Source organism: Mirounga angustirostris, unplaced genomic scaffold (genome assembly GCF_029215605.1).
Source record: "Mirounga angustirostris isolate CCGP_5_RB_7025 unplaced genomic scaffold, mMirAng1.0.hap1 SCAF_6, whole genome shotgun sequence".
Taxonomy (NCBI): Eukaryota; Metazoa; Chordata; class Mammalia; order Carnivora; family Phocidae; genus Mirounga; species Mirounga angustirostris.
The window spans coordinates 11,713,858-11,728,815 of record NW_026991714.1 but is presented as its reverse complement, the minus strand read 5'-3'; the positions used below and the strand labels follow the sequence as shown (position 1 = coordinate 11,728,815).

Here is a 14,958-nt window from a genome sequence, read left to right as displayed (position 1 = left end):
TAAACATTTTAGATGACTTTTACAAACTTAATATATTTAATTTTCTTTTCAGGTATTTCAACTATGTACAAGGCTATGTAATTCTTACAAATGTAGTAAATTAAGTTTATTTTTATATTCCTTTCAATTTAAACTTATAACTCTAAATCAGTTACTTAATCATACATTTTAAGTTGGAATCCTAAAACTAATATTTGTATATTCAAATAAGCTAAATTGTAAATATTTTATGTACTCATAGCAACATAGCCAAAGCATTCTTAAATGTATCATGTATCATAGTATTAAAATATTAATGAAATTAATACCCCATATTATTTTATCTTAACTCTTAGTTTCCAAGAATTAAAAGATATTTACTGGCATAGAGAGAGCGTCGGTGGCTTAGTCGGTTAAGCCTGGGATTCATGATCTCAGCTCAGGTCTTGATCTCAGGGTGGAGAGTTCAAGGCCCCTCTTGGGCTCCACGCTGTGCATAGAACCTACCTAAAAAAAGAGAGAGATTTACCCGCATAAGACAATAAGGCATTCCCTAGAAGGTTAAGATTCACCATGAACCAAGAGATGCATGATATTCCAGTGATATTGCTGAAAACCTGACTGTAATGATCACATCACATGCGCTACGCTTGGGCCAGAACTTAGCTTGCCCAGCCCCGTTGGTTTGCTCCACTTTCTCACTGTGTGTCAGACTGAGATTAACATCGCGGACTCAGCAAACTTTGTGTTTTTCTTTAAGATTTTATTTACTTATTTTCTAGAGAAAGAGAGCACGCGCAAGCAGGGGGAGGAGCAGAGGCAGAGGGACAAGCCAACTCCGGGCTGAGCGCCGACTTGGGGCCGGATCTCAAGACCCTGAGATAGTGACCTCAGCCAAAACCAAGAGTCCTTCCCTCAACCGACTGAGCCACCCAAGCGCCCCAGAGCTTTGTGTCTCTGACTATATCCTTAGGATAGCTGTCTAGAAACGTATGGCCCTTTTTCAGGACTCTTGATGACTATTTTCTGATTGCCTTCCCAAAAGTGTGTCACTGGCGTGCATCCCATGAATATTGCATTATCACCACCGTCCCACCACATCCTCCGCGGCACCGAGTATAATCTTTACTGTTATTATTATCATCATCATCATCGCCTCTGCCAATTTGAGCGTGGCAAATGACGCCTCGTTCTTTGGGGTTCATTTATTCCGTTGCACGTGCGGCTGAACGTGTTTCGTACGTTCACTGGGCACCCAGCTTTCGGGGTGTCCCCCGCTTTGGCCGCCAGGTAGGATGCGGGCAGGTGGGGCTGAGCGCGCAATTCCGGGCCCCGCGGCCAGGGGGCGCTGCCACCCAAGTTCCCCACCCCCACGCCTCTACCCACGCCCCGTCGGGCTGGGGCGGGCAGGGGGGCGGGCAGGCGGGGGCGCAGGCGCAGGAGCGGGCGGGGCGCTGAGGTTGGCGTCTTCTCGCCCCGACCTTCGCCAGCGGGGCCGTGGCATCATGACGGTGGGAGCCAGGCTCCGAAGCAAGGCGGCGAGTGGTTTCCTGCGCCGCGGGCCCCGGGCGCGAGCGCGAGCGCGGGCGGAGGGGGCCGAGGAGGCGGCCGCCCTCCTGGAGCAGCCGGAGCTCCAGCTCGCTGGAATAGACGAGGCGGCGAGCGGGGCGAGCGCGGGGCGCCCGGGGGCCCGCAGCGCGCGCAAGGTGCACCTGGCCGTCCTCCCCGGGCGCTACGAGCCGCTGGACGAGCCGGCCGCCGGCGAGAAGCCCAGGAGGAGGTACCGGCAGAAGCTGAAGAAGTACGGCAAGGTAGGGCCCCACGCCTGCCACCGCCCGCGGGCTCGGGGTGCGGGCGGCCCGACCCCCCGCTGCCTGCCCGATCGCCCGGAGGGTGGCCGTCGGGTCCCCAGCGGCCGGCTGCGCGCGGCTTCTCCGGGCTGCCCCTGCGCCCCCTGGCCGGCGGTCGTTAACAGGCACGGAAGAGGGTTCCGTCTGTCGACTGGGAGGTGAAGGAAAAGTAAAGCGCAAGCAATGAGAGGCGCCAAACCGGAGCTTTGCGGGAGGGCGGGGGCCACCAATCCACCCGCTCCTCCGGGGCTGGCCGCTTGGTCACGTTCCCAGCAAGTCCCAGCGTTCCCCGTGGTTCTCATCCTGGTGTGTCTTACACTCCCTTGCACAGTTGGGAGGACAGAAATCCGTGTCCCTGTTTTACAGATGGGAATACTGAGGCATTTGAGTGGTTAGGCGACTTACAGAAGGAGACCCAGTTGGAAAATAGGGAGTTGCAGGCCAATTCATCTGTTCTCTGGCAACGTCCTCGCCAGGATATCCCACCAGCTGAGAATTGGGTTATTCTCCTCAAGTATTCCCAAGGATATTTCCAGGGCCTGGGAGCTCAACAATACGTAAATAGGCACTTGTTGAATCTACTTTTCTCTTCCCCCAGCTGGCTATCGGTGTACTCTGGGACCTGCAGACTGCCTTTTGCCTTGGGGGCTGGGGGGCAGAGGAAGGAGGGGAGACAGAGAGGAGGAGAGAGAGAGAGAATATGAATATGGGATAAAATGACAGTGTCCTTCTCAGAGATCAAAGCCCAAGGCAGTGCCCAGGTGCCTCTGCCCCTGCCCCTCGGGGCTGGACAAGGCCACCCAGAAGATCATCATAAAACTCATTGTGTCCTGGCCAAAGGCCCCATCTGATTCACGGTCTCATTATCTGTGTCCTCCAGTGGCCTCTTAGCCTATCTAAAACCATCTGGTCTCTGCTCCTAGAAACTTCGGTGTATCATCCCCTGTAAAAGCCCATCAGCAGCTTTGGGCCCAGTGTACGGGCAGGCAGTGAGTGGTACAGGATATTATTAAAAACTCTGAGGTCGGGGGCGCCTGGGTGGCTCAGTCAGTCGTTAAGCGTCTGCCTTCGGCTCAGGTCATGATCTCAGGGTCCTGGGATCGAGTCCCGCATCGGGCTCCCTGCTCCTTGGGAGCCTGCTTCTCCCTCTGCCTCTCTCTCTCTCTCTGTCTCTAATGAATAAATAAACAAAATCTTTAAAAAAACAAAACAAAACAAAACTCTGAGGTCGGGACTCTCAGGCTCAGAGTCCTGCTAGAACTGATCACCCGCTTCCTGGTCTCAGTTGAGCACAAAGAAACCACCACTGGCCTCTCAGCGGGCGAACAGATACTGTACCTCTCAGGTCGGGCAGGCACCTGAAGATGGTTTTTGGGTGCTCATTTCGTGCAGGGATTGTGCTAACCACTAGAGATCAGAAACCAGATACAGTGCGGTCCTGCCCTAGTGAAGTCCGTGCCTCCCAGGGAGATCCTGGCAGAGTCCGGGCGCCACCATGGAGCCTCATGGTACAGAGCCCTCAGGGATGAGGCTGTAAAGTCAGGGACAGTTTGAAATCAATGGTGACCTGAGAACCTGGCAGAGAAGATTGAGGTCTCACAGGTTAACGACGAGTTACTACCTCCCACTCACTAGGATGGCTATTATTTAAAAAACAAAGAACCAAAAAAAACCCCAAACAAACAAAAAATAGCAAATGTTGGCAAGGATGTGGAGAAATTGGAATTCTGCAAATTGCTAATGGAAATGTAAAATGGTGCAATTACTGTGGTACACAGTTTGAAGGTTCTTCCAAAAATTAAGCATAGAACTACCATATGATTCAGCAATTCAGCTCCTAGGTATATACCCAAAATAATTGAAAATACTGAAATATATATATATATATATATTTGAGCAAGAGAACATATTCACATGTTCGTTGCAGCATTATTCAAAATAGCCAAAAGGTGGAAACAACTGATAAATGATAAAATGTGGTATATACATATGGTGAAATATTAGTCAGTCATAAAAAGAAATGGAGTACCATGACAGGCCACAACGTGGATATGATGGAGGCTGGCTGGGTCCAAAGAGGGTCCTTGGCTCCGTGCAGGATGGCACTCAGAACTTGAGCCAAGAGGAAGTGAGAGCAGAGTTTATTGAAGACACAGAGAATATAGGTACAGAGTGTCTTGGAGACTTGGAAAGAAAAGTGAGTCTCGTCTGGGCATGGGGTTTGTACTGAGACTTGGCGTTTTTACTGAGGATAATGGGCTGGTGCAAGTGTCTTCTCAGGCATCTAGGAACAAAGACGAGTGTTGAGGTGTCCGTAAGTCATTTAGGCCCAGGAGCCAGGGATCTTGATGAGTCAGTCAGCGGTCTTGGAAGCACCCTGCCTGGTCACTCCTTAGATGTTACCTGTTGTGCTGGGAGACTCCAAAGCAATTATTAAATCCTTGACCTTTACATGGAGAACATACATTATCTGTTCTATAAGGTGTGTCAAGGGCGACAGTGTAGGTCCTGGCCAAAACAGAAGCAGGAAAAAGAAGGAAAAAAGAAGTTTTTCATGAGGTCCCTTTAGTTTCCCTGTCTCAGATGAACCTCGAAAACATTATGCTAAGTGGAAAAAACCAGACACACAGGATCACATACTGTATGCGTGTATGATTCCGTTTCTATAGAATGTCCCAAATAGGTAAATGAAGAGAGAGGGAAGCAGATGGGTGGTTGCCAGGGACTGGGGAGAAGGAAAAATGGGGGGGGGGGCAAGTGTGTAACAGGTGCAGCTCTTCTTTTGGTGATGGTAAAGATGTTTTGGAAGTAGGTAGAGATGCTGGTCGCACGACACTGCCAATGTACTAGATGCTACCAAACTTTTCACTTTAAAATGGTTAATTTTTATGGCAGCGGAAGCTCGGTCATGTCTCACCCTAGTTCAGTAGACACCGGAAGCTGTATGAGAGGACACTGTCCAACTAGGGTTGGATGCGCCCTCTCTGCCTTCAACTTCCCACCTTCTTGGAGGTGTCTGGGAAGGTAACCAGTTAGGTCCCAACATGGAGGAAGAGAAGAGCCCACCCCTCTTTGCTGAAAATCTACGGCAACAGGCAAGCCTCTGCTAGAGGTGTGGGGAGGTAAGTCTCCAGGCTTTAGCCACCATTGAGTCTTTCCCTTTCCTGGGCCCAGTGGAGTAAGGAGGGACCTGCAGACACGCCACGTTGTTGTTGTTGTTTTATAAGATTTTTACTTATTTATTTGTTTGACAGAGACACAGCGAGAGAGGGAACATAAGCAGGGGGAGTGGGAGAGGCAGGCCCCCCGCCGAGCAGGGAGCCCGATGCGGGGCTCGATCCCAGGACCCTGGGACCATGACCTGAATGAAGGCAGACGCTTAACGACTGAGCCACCCAGGCGCCCCCGGACGCGCCACATTGTTAATGGATGGCTTTTCCTTCAAGGAAGGGGGCTTGGCAGTTCCTAATCATCTGTTCACCGCTCCAGCCCTGCACCCGACTCCCTGCTTCTGTTTAAAGAGAAGCATTGGGCCTTTGTGACATGCGAAAGGGTTTCTTCTCTCCTGCTGCCCTGGGGTCCCAGCCAGGCGCGGACCCCAGTGTCCAGCTGGTCCAGCCTCTCGAAGGAGGCTCAGGGCTCAGGGGCTGCGTGCCTGGACTCTTGCCCAGCAGCGTTCCCTGGTCATTTGTAAGTAATGACGCTCGTGCTCACGTGGTGCTTTCATTGTTCGGAAAGGGCCATTTTCTGGGTCCAGGGGAGGGGAAGGAACAGACATTTGTTGTTCTGCTGCAGCATGCCAAGAGCTCTGCTGCGCATTTCATGGGTGAGACCCCTGAGTCACGCCCAGAACCTTGGAAAGTGCCCCTCCTCCCCCCCAGGGTGCAGCTATGGAAGCTGGAGTTTAAGGAAGGTGCGCTGTTCGAGGCCGCACAGCTGGAGGGTAGCCAGGCTGGGAGGCAGGAGTCTCACCTGGCAGTTGGGTTGAGGGGACTAACCCCCAAAACTTAAGATGAGAGGTCACCTTTCCCAGGCACCCCTGAGAGCCGCAGGAGGGGTGTGGATGAGGAAAGTACACACGTTTTGTCCATCAGGCAGCTGGGAGAGGGTCGGAGGGGGAAATACAATGTGTGGAGGAGCCTTTAGCTCAAGAGGGAGAAAAACTGTCCTCCTGCTGGAGGTGGCAGCAGGTAAGAAAGGCTCAAGGCTGCCAGGCTCAAGCCCCGCCCTGTGCCTTGTTGGTTTGGTGACCCTGGGCTGGGCCCACCGCTTCGCCTCAGTTTCCTTATGAGTGACAAGGGGTAAGTCGAGGGTTATGGGCAAGAGTAAATGCCCTCCCCGCAGAGATCTCCGAGCTCACCTGGCAGGTGGCAAGGCTTTTGTGACTGTTGGCTGCTGGCTCGGGCTGAAGGAGAGACCCCCGTAGGACTGTTGACTTTCTGATTCGTTTTTAATCAGAACTCAGTAACCTCCTGTAGCTGTTCACCCGGCTCAGCGTTGTGCCTCGGTCCTCACCACATTCCAAAACTGAAGACTTGATCTTCACATTCTGGGGAAAGTGATCTTTGTTGGCAGCTGGGTTTTTGTTTTTGTTTTTGTTTGTTTGGGTTGTTTTTTTTGGAAACTGGGGGGGGCAGGGAATCCCTGACTTCCCTGGGGGTTAGTTGAATCCAGAGAACCCCCAGAAAGTGCCATCCTTGCACAGCTGTAATAGATCACCACCAACGCAGTGGTTTAGGACCAACACCAGCTGTACGGGTCTGGAGGCCAGAAATCGGAAATCGGAAATCAGTGTCACTGTGCTAAGGTCCGCAGGCTGGTTTCCCTGGAGGCCCCAGGGAAAAACCAGTTTCGATGCTCTTTCCAGCTTCCAGAGGTCCCCATCCTCCCGCATCCCAGCCAGCAGCAGAGGTCCACAGATCTCTCTGTCATGACATTGCCTTCTGTATGACCCCTGTGTCCCTCTTAACAAGGACGGTTGTCCTCCTTTGGGTCCTTATACATATATAGCGGCCCTTATAATGATTGGCCCCACCTGGATAATCCAGGACCATCTCCCCCATCTTAGGACCCTTAATTTAAGCACATCTGCAAAATCCCTTTGACCCTATAAAGCCACGTATTTACAGGTTCTTGGGACTGGGGGGCATTCTGCAGCCGACCCGCTCCCCTGGGTCCCCCATGCCTCATTGCTTCTCTGAGAGATTATTTGGGTTGAAAACTTGACCCACATCAAAGAATACAAAACCTCCCTCAAATGACACCGAAATGGTCATCGATAGATATTTTACATTTCTTTGTATCGCTTCTCTCGAACCTGTGTTTTGACAGTATTCCAGCTAATGAGCTATTTTAGTAGCTTTTTTCTAAATGGCAAAGATGAAGCGACGGGCAGTTTTTGCAAATAGCACGCTGAGCAAAGTGGATGTCCAAGGGCCAGAAATGTCAAGTTTAATGCAGGCCATCCGTGATTCTGGTTGGCATTACTTATAAAGGACCGTAAAGGACTGTTACACTTGCTCCCAGAGAACAGTCTTTTGTTACTGTTATTTCAGGGAGGGAAGTAAAATTCTCCCACTGAATCTTACTATACATTTAAGGAGATGTCTCTCTTAGCAACCTCGTGCCACCCTCCACCCCACGCATGAACCCTAATGTCTCACTGAGAAGTCAATGGGCACAATGCCAGGAGTCAGTGTCTAGAGAAGCCATAGATGTTACCTGGCTCTTTCCCGGGGCTCCTTATGGAGCTTTCGAGGTTCCAAAGGAAAGATCCGGGCCCTTTCTGGGTGCTGGGAGTACAGCAAGGAGCACAAGAAAGCCCCTTCATCTGGGAGAGAGGGAAGGTCAGCCTGCTAGACAGACAGACCAGGTTTGCCAGGCAGCGCTGGCCCTGAGCTTTGTGATTGTGATCAGGGGTTTTGAGCGAAACCAGGAATCTTAGGTGCTTATTGGAGTTGGGAAGGTCAGGGGGCTGGGAGACAAGGTGGGTGGTAGGGTCCAAGTCACCCACATGGATGTTGACATCATTGAGAGTGATGACGAAAGCTGGGGGTGGGAAGCAGAAGGGGGGGGTGGGCAGCAGCACCATCGATATGAGTGGGGGGGAGGGTCTCTCTGCTTCCTGTTGCCATTCCATTTGAATCCCTGGGATGTCCCCTGTCCAGCACCAGGCCCTGCAGAAAAGGAGTGGATAGCGAGAAAGCAGGGTGTAGTCATTACCCTCAAGGAGCTAATCATTGTACTGGAGGATGCAGCAGTCTGAGAATAGCGGGAGAGTCTGGAGACGGATGTGCGGGCTGGACAGGAATCTGCACTGGAGATAGAGGGACGGCAGGGTGGGCTTTCAGATAAAGGTGAAGGAAGGAACCCTTAGCCCAGCTTCCAGATGATGCAGTGACTGGGCTGGAACAGAGAAGAGTAGGCTTTGGCTTAACAGTAAAACCAGGGGCGCCTGACTGGTTCAGTCAGTAGAGCATGTACGGGACTCTTGATCTCAGGGCCGTGAGTTCAAGCCCCTGGTGGGCATGGAGCCTACTTTGACAACAAAACCGGTTTGGTTTCAGAGCTAGCAGCCTCACTACTGTTGGCTTTCACCTCCCTGGCCAGTGGCCCAGTGGCAGCCCCTGGGTCATGCTGGGGGAGCATCCAGCATGGGACCCATGGGGCGCTGAGCTCTGAATCAGGATGTCCGAGTTATCTGGAAGCGTGCAGTGCTTGAAAGTACTTTGCAAGATGATTTGCCCTGAGAGAAGGCGGCAGAATGGTCCTTTACGTAGGTCACCGTGGCGTGTGAGGGACTACGGAGTTGCCTAACCCGCCCCCCTTTGCTTTTCTCTTCTCTCCTGAAAAACAGAATGTTGGGAAGGTGGTCACCAAGGGGTGCCGCTACGTGGTCATCGGCCTGCAGGGCTTCGCTGCGGCCTACTCGGCCCCGTTCGGAGTAGCCACCAGCGTGGTCTCGTTCGTCCGCTAGCGGGAGCTGCGGGGCAGACGCACCAGCACGGATGGAAGCTCCTCTCTGGGACCATCTCAGACGTGAACCCACAGAATCCTTGGAGGAAGTCAATGTCTCTCCTTGTTGCGTTGGATGAATGTTATGAACGGAACGTGCCTGCCCATCCGCTGAGCTTTTCAGGACTCTAGGACACCCGTGGCTCCGATGGACAATCCCGCAGGGAATCCGGCCGTGTTAGGTTTGGGGTTTCAGTGTGCGAACGCCGAAGGTTTCCCGCGCAGGTGGCCGGGGGGCTGGCCCGGAGGCAGACACCTGGCAGACGCTCTGGGTGGGTAGCGGAGGGGTGATTACGAGGCGGGACAGGGGTTTTGACGATTTGTTACGTTCTGGAAGGGTCGCAGGCTGACACGGCGCTCACAGCCCTTGGCTGCCTCCGTTCTGGGGCCAGCAGAGGAGCTGTTTGTCATGTGCCCCAGCTCCTTCCTCCACCCCTTAGTCACCAGGGGTGGAATTACGGGCTTGAGAAGAAGGAAGGAAGGAAGGAAAATCTCTTTGAAGGTGGGGATGCTTTGAAAACTGTTGATGACGTGTGTGACTGTTGAAAGCAGATAAAGCTTGTGATCCCCCCCCCCGGCCCCCCGCCCAGGGACAGGAATGGGTTGCTGGCCTGGTGGGAGGGAGGGGTGCAGAGGCAGGCCGGTGGGCTGGAGAGGTGCTGGAGGGAGCCGTTCCGTGGGGCCCGGGCCAGGCCTGTGGCTGGCCGATGGCCGGGCCTCCTGACTCAGCTGCCAGGCACCATCGCCCGACTGCGCCAGGCCACCCAGAGGCGCTTTGTCTTGGGAGAGAGGGAGACACGGCGCCTGGCAAGGAAAGTGTGTGATTTAGAGAAGGAACCAGTAAGTAGGAGACAGGTGTCCTGGAAGTAGAAAGTTGGTGGACAGGAGGAGCAGAAGTTGGGGAGCCAGGGCTGGTTTATCAGCCCTGGGAAACCTTAGGTGGGCTGGGCTTGCAGCTCGGGGTAGGGACCAGGGATGCTGGGGGTCTAGGGGTGCCAAGGCTGGTGCTGAAAATCCCCCTGGGGCCCATGAGCTCTCACTGGCTGCCTTTGTAGCATCCTTTCCTCTTCAGGGCTGCCAAGCTGGTCTCACCTGGATTCAGAGCTCAGCGCCGCATGGGTCCTGGGCTGGACACTCCGCCCAGGATGACCCAGGGACTGCCATTGGATCATTGGCCAGGGAGGTGAAAGAAAGAGGAGGCTCCTCTTAGCGTACCCCTCCGCCAACCCCCAGATAGGCCGCCGTTCCGACTGTTGCCAGAATATCCAGAAGCCCAAATAGTTGTTGCTGATCAGTCTGTAGGGTGGGTGGCAACACCTGTGTGCTGCCCTGAGCAGTTCCCCAGGCCCAGCACAGGAGGCCTCAGTGCTCAGGCCTCACCAGTCAAGCCAACCAGGTGGCACCAGAACGTGGAGAAGGTGGCTGGGGAAGACAGACACAGACAGATGGACAGAAAAAGGAACCGGTGTAGGAGAAAGTTGTAGCTAGACATTCTGGAGGCTCATGTTGAAGATGAACTTAGATCCAGTTCTGCATCATTAATATTTGTGAGGAAAAGAGAAAACAAACGGTCTTGTTTTCACTCAAATGATGAAAGACGTTGACAGCTTGCCTGGGCACACTGGGACTCGGGGAAAACAGACCGAAGTGGAAGAAAAAGCCAAGCAGAGTTTAGTGGGAGAGCCGGGCCTCCACGGCCCACAGGTGACGGGAGGAGGCAGCCTGTGATGGGCTTGGAGGATGTCGCTCCCCGGCGGGCCCAGGGATGCTGACCCGCCCCGGAGAAGTCGCTGAGTCCCCTCGGAGGAATGTAAGTGTGACCCTGGAAGGGACCAGAGCTGCCCAGGCCTGTCCGATGAAGACCTTCCCCATCCCATCCCCAGATTGGAGATACTATCAGGCCAAGTATATTTGGCTCTGAAATTCGAATCGTCTGATTAAGAATCAGCCTAGAAATGTCAGCAGTCAGAACCTTGCAGGGATTGTCCCGGGAGCCAGATTAATGTGTACAGAAGATGACCTTGTCCAAACTCCCTGAGGGCTCATTTTCCCCGGGGACAGGGCATCCGTGTTGCAGATTACCTTTTTGCCTGTTTCTCAGTCTTCAGGTTTTTTTTTTTTAAATATCCGGGTCCACACCCTACTGAGAATTGAGTTTTAGAGCTTTGGCTTTACACGCTTGACCAAGAGTCTTCTTTTGTATCCTTTTCCTGCCCTATAATGTAAATAAAACCCTCAATTTGTGTAACGTGTCTGTGTGTGAAGTTTTTCTCCCCCTAACTTTCCAGCCTTGCTTCAGGTTCCTGCAGCGTCCAGCCAAGGCTGACTTCACATGGGGACCTCCCTGGGGCACCCAAGCCACTACGAGGAGCCCAGTGCCGCCCCAAGGCCCAAGGGGAGGGAAGGGTCCCCGATTCATCTGGAACTCTGCCTAGGTCTTAAGGAGGGGAAGGGGGAGCTGGTTCTCAGGAAACCCAGCAGAATAGGGTTCAGCTGAGACTCCTGTCTCAGCTCATGCATTTGTTGGAAGTGAACATTTCCAGAACCTCCAATAGTTGAAAACCGACCGCCGTGCCCCGTGCCGAAAGGGTCCTGGGATCGAGCCCCACATCGGGCTCCCTGCTCTGCGGGAGGCCTGCTTCTCCCTCTCCCACTCACCCTACTTGTGTTCCCTCTCCCGCTGTGTCTCTGTCAAATAAATAAATAAAATCTTTAAAAAAAATTAAAAAAAATAAAAGATCTAACTCAGGAGCAGCTGGATGGAAGAGATGCACAGGGCAAGGTCTGAGCAGAGGGTACAGAGCTTCCTTGCCTCTCCAAACACACCCGTCTCCCCAGATCTCCAGTGTGTTCACCAATCTGGAAGGTCTCCCGAAGCCTGTTTTTAGGGAGACATCATTATGTAGGGTGATTGATTAAACCAGTGGCAATTGGTAATAGAATTCAATGTCCATCCCCTCTCCTCTACCGGGAGTTCTGGAGGGAGATGGAAAGTTCCAAATCTTTAACCACAGGGTTGGTTCTTTGGGCAACCTGGAGGCTTGTCTCATTAGCATAACAAAAGACACCTTGCCTGCTCTCAAGACTTAGAAATTTTAAAAGGGTTTTAGGAGCTTGAGCCAGGAACAAGGACCAAGACCAACTCTATATTTCTTTCTTCCCTTTTTTCTTTTTTTAAGATTTTACTTATTTGAGACAAAGCATAAACGGGGGGAAGGGACAGAGGGAGAGGGAGAAGCAGGCTCCCCGCTGAGCAGGGAGCCAGACGCGGGACTCGATCCCAGGACCCTGAGATCATGACCTGAGCCGAAGGCAGAAGCTTCCCAGACTGAGCCATGCAGGCGTCCCACCAACTATATATTTCTGATTATAAATCACAATAACACAAGCAGGTCAAGAGAAGCAGAGTGGTCCTGGGTAGCCTCAGATTACACTCCCTGGCAGGGCGGGGGTCACGTGTGTCCACCAGCTGTTAGGCATAGAGCAAAGCAGGAAGTGGGGGACCTTGCTGTCTTCAGCCACTTTGGAATCGCCCCTGCTGTCCCTCTCTGCCCCGCCCCTGCACTTTATCAGAAAACCCCCGACTGGCGTCTGTGACCAAGAAGCAGGACCTGAGCTCAGGCTTCCTGCACCTTCCAGTAGTCCTCCAGGGCATGGCGGCGCCCTCGCAGGCAGTGGTCCTGGGGCTGGGAAACCCTCCTAGCAGGCTCAGATTCAGGGAGCTGCTGCTGTGGGGTTTGCCCCCACGATGTCCTCCCCCCACCCCCCGACTCTGCAGGAGGACCAATAAACTGAATTTAACTTTGTGATGCCATCATCCCAAACTGTTTTTTTTTTAAGATTATTCATTTATTTATTTGGCAGAGAGAGACACAGCTGAGAGAGGGAACACAAGCAGGGGGAGTGGGAGAGGGAGAAGCAGGCTTCCCGCAGAGCAGGGAGCCCGATGTAGGGCTCGATCCCAGGACTCTGGGACAATGACCCCAGCCAAAGGCAGACACCCAACCCACTGAGCTCCCCGGGTGCGCCCCCCCAAAACTGTTTTGAAAACTTTATAGCTCTCTCTGTAAATGTATTTTATAATACAAATTATATACAGAGTTAAAGGGGAAAAATAATGCCCTCAGCATCCTTGTAAAGGCTGTATTTGAGAGATTCTGTGGTTTGGCCAAAAGCCTGAGAAAAAACAAAATCTCAAACTCCCTTGACCATTCACGGGGAAATGTGGGGAAAAATAATACGTGGGATCTTTTTTTTTTAAGAGGCAAGGGTTTTGAGCCAAACCACTCCACTGAACTTCACCAGGAAAAGGAGGTCTCTTCAGATTTTCTAGAAGGCTCAGTGCCAGAGCCTGGTAGGTGTGAAAGCCACAAAGGGGCAGGTCTGGGAGGGGATGGGAGGGGGGCAGAACAAAAGTTTGGTTGCTGGATGGCCAGGCCTAATCTCCCCCGCAGGAGTGCTCAGCACCTCGCACCCTGCAGCTCCATCCGGGACACAAATTAGGGTCAGAATTCAACACCTCCAGGACTGGCTTGGCTGTTTTGTTTTGTTTTTTTAACAGGCGTTTCTCAGGTGATTCGCTTGCATAACCTGTTGACAAGGCTCTAAACAAGTGTGTCTGGTTCAAAGCTGATACAGAAATGAGGACCAAAGTACAGATAGAGCAAAGAGCGAGCCTTTCCTTTTACTGGGTCTTTAAATCCAGAGCAAACCCCTTCCAACCAGACCCGCTTTCTCCATTCAAAATGCGGGGAGGCTCTGACAGTTAAGCCTCTGCCTTCCGCTCAGGTCATTGTCCTGAGGTCCTGGGATGGAGCCCCACATCGCATTGGGCTCCTTGCTCAGCAGGGAGTCTGCTTCTCCCTCTCCCTCTGCTGCTCCCCCTTGCTTGTGCTCTCTGGCTCTGTGTGTGTGTCAAATAAATACATAAAAATCTATAAAAACATTCAAATTGGGGGGAAATAATTCGTGTGTATTTCCCTTCCTAGGAGAGATGTTCAGAATCGCTGCAGAAGTAGAAAGTGGTGACATAACACCTTTTTCGTTCGTTTGCAAGGGACTTATCTGCTGGAAAAAACCCTTTACCTGTTTATCTTCTTTCATCGTGGAAAGAACCCCGAGTTAGGTGTTATTATCCTGCCCCCACTCTGTTGTGGACTATGGTTTGTGTATTTTGAGATCTGTAGCGTTAAGGAGAAAAAGGCATATAACTTATTTACAAATGTCCTTTATTACCTTTATTTTCCATGCAAAATTAAGCTTGGATTTGTGTTTTGGAGCTTCCGTTTCAGTAAGTCAGTGAGCCATGCCCGTGGTGCCACAGGCCTGAGATTCCACCTGCACCCCCCGCCCCCCGATTCCTCATGCCCCCCCCCCGCCCCGGGTCTCGCTGGGCATCAAAGAGGAGGACCAGGAGCACGCAGTCTCTTAGCTGGAAGACGCTGTGCTGGCTGGCTTAACCATATCCTTAGATGTGATTCTGTGGCCAGGAAGCCCTGAAACTGGGACTCAGGCTTCGCTTTCAGCCACTTCCAGCTGCCCCCCCCACCCCCCACTCTCCGTTCCTCTCTGGCTCTGCTACCCCCAAGGGACCGCAAGGAAGAGGGAACTTTCATCCTAATCACATCCAATTTGCTTTCCTGGGCCCAACAACGTGATCCAGCTAGGTAGCTAGAAACCCTGCAGCCAAAGACTCGCGGCGCTTACCAGCCCCTCATACCATGAATTTCTGAGATGCTGAGATTCCTTAGCTGCTGCTTTACCTCAGGTGAGGCGCAGGATGTCCAGGCTGCTTTGAGGTAATGGGCTTGAGAAATGGAAGCTTGAGCGAGGCAGAAAGGGGCCACAGCGACCAGAGAGCTGAATGTAAATAGGTTCATTAAGCGACCCACCTTGCAATAGCCATAGGCCCTAACTGACCAATTACATCCAAGCACAGTTCCCGAGATTACCCAAAAAGGGGAAATTCCCTACGTCCCCATACTCCCTCACTCCACCCTATACCTGTGACCCCTCACCACCCGCGTTGCAGTCTCTCCTTTGCTCTTTTGCCCGAGGATCCCTTGTGCTGTATTCAATAAACTTCTCTTTGATTCTGCGATGGGTGAAGTATCTC

The 14,958-nt window shown here is 52.5% G+C and overlaps 1 protein-coding gene across 1 annotated transcript; it reads left to right on the top strand.

Annotated features, from left to right (window-relative positions):
* Positions 1-1,412: 1,412 nt before the first annotated feature.
* CUNH1orf115 (chromosome unknown C1orf115 homolog) lies at positions 1,413-11,091 on the top strand. The gene is made up of 2 exons (XM_045876859.3): positions 1,413-1,790; positions 8,686-11,091. The coding sequence occupies exons 1-2, from the start codon at positions 1,485-1,487 to the stop codon at positions 8,803-8,805; spliced, it is 426 nt and encodes a 141-aa protein (XP_045732815.2). The 5' UTR covers positions 1,413-1,484; the 3' UTR covers positions 8,806-11,091.
* Positions 11,092-14,958: the final 3,867 nt, after the last annotated feature.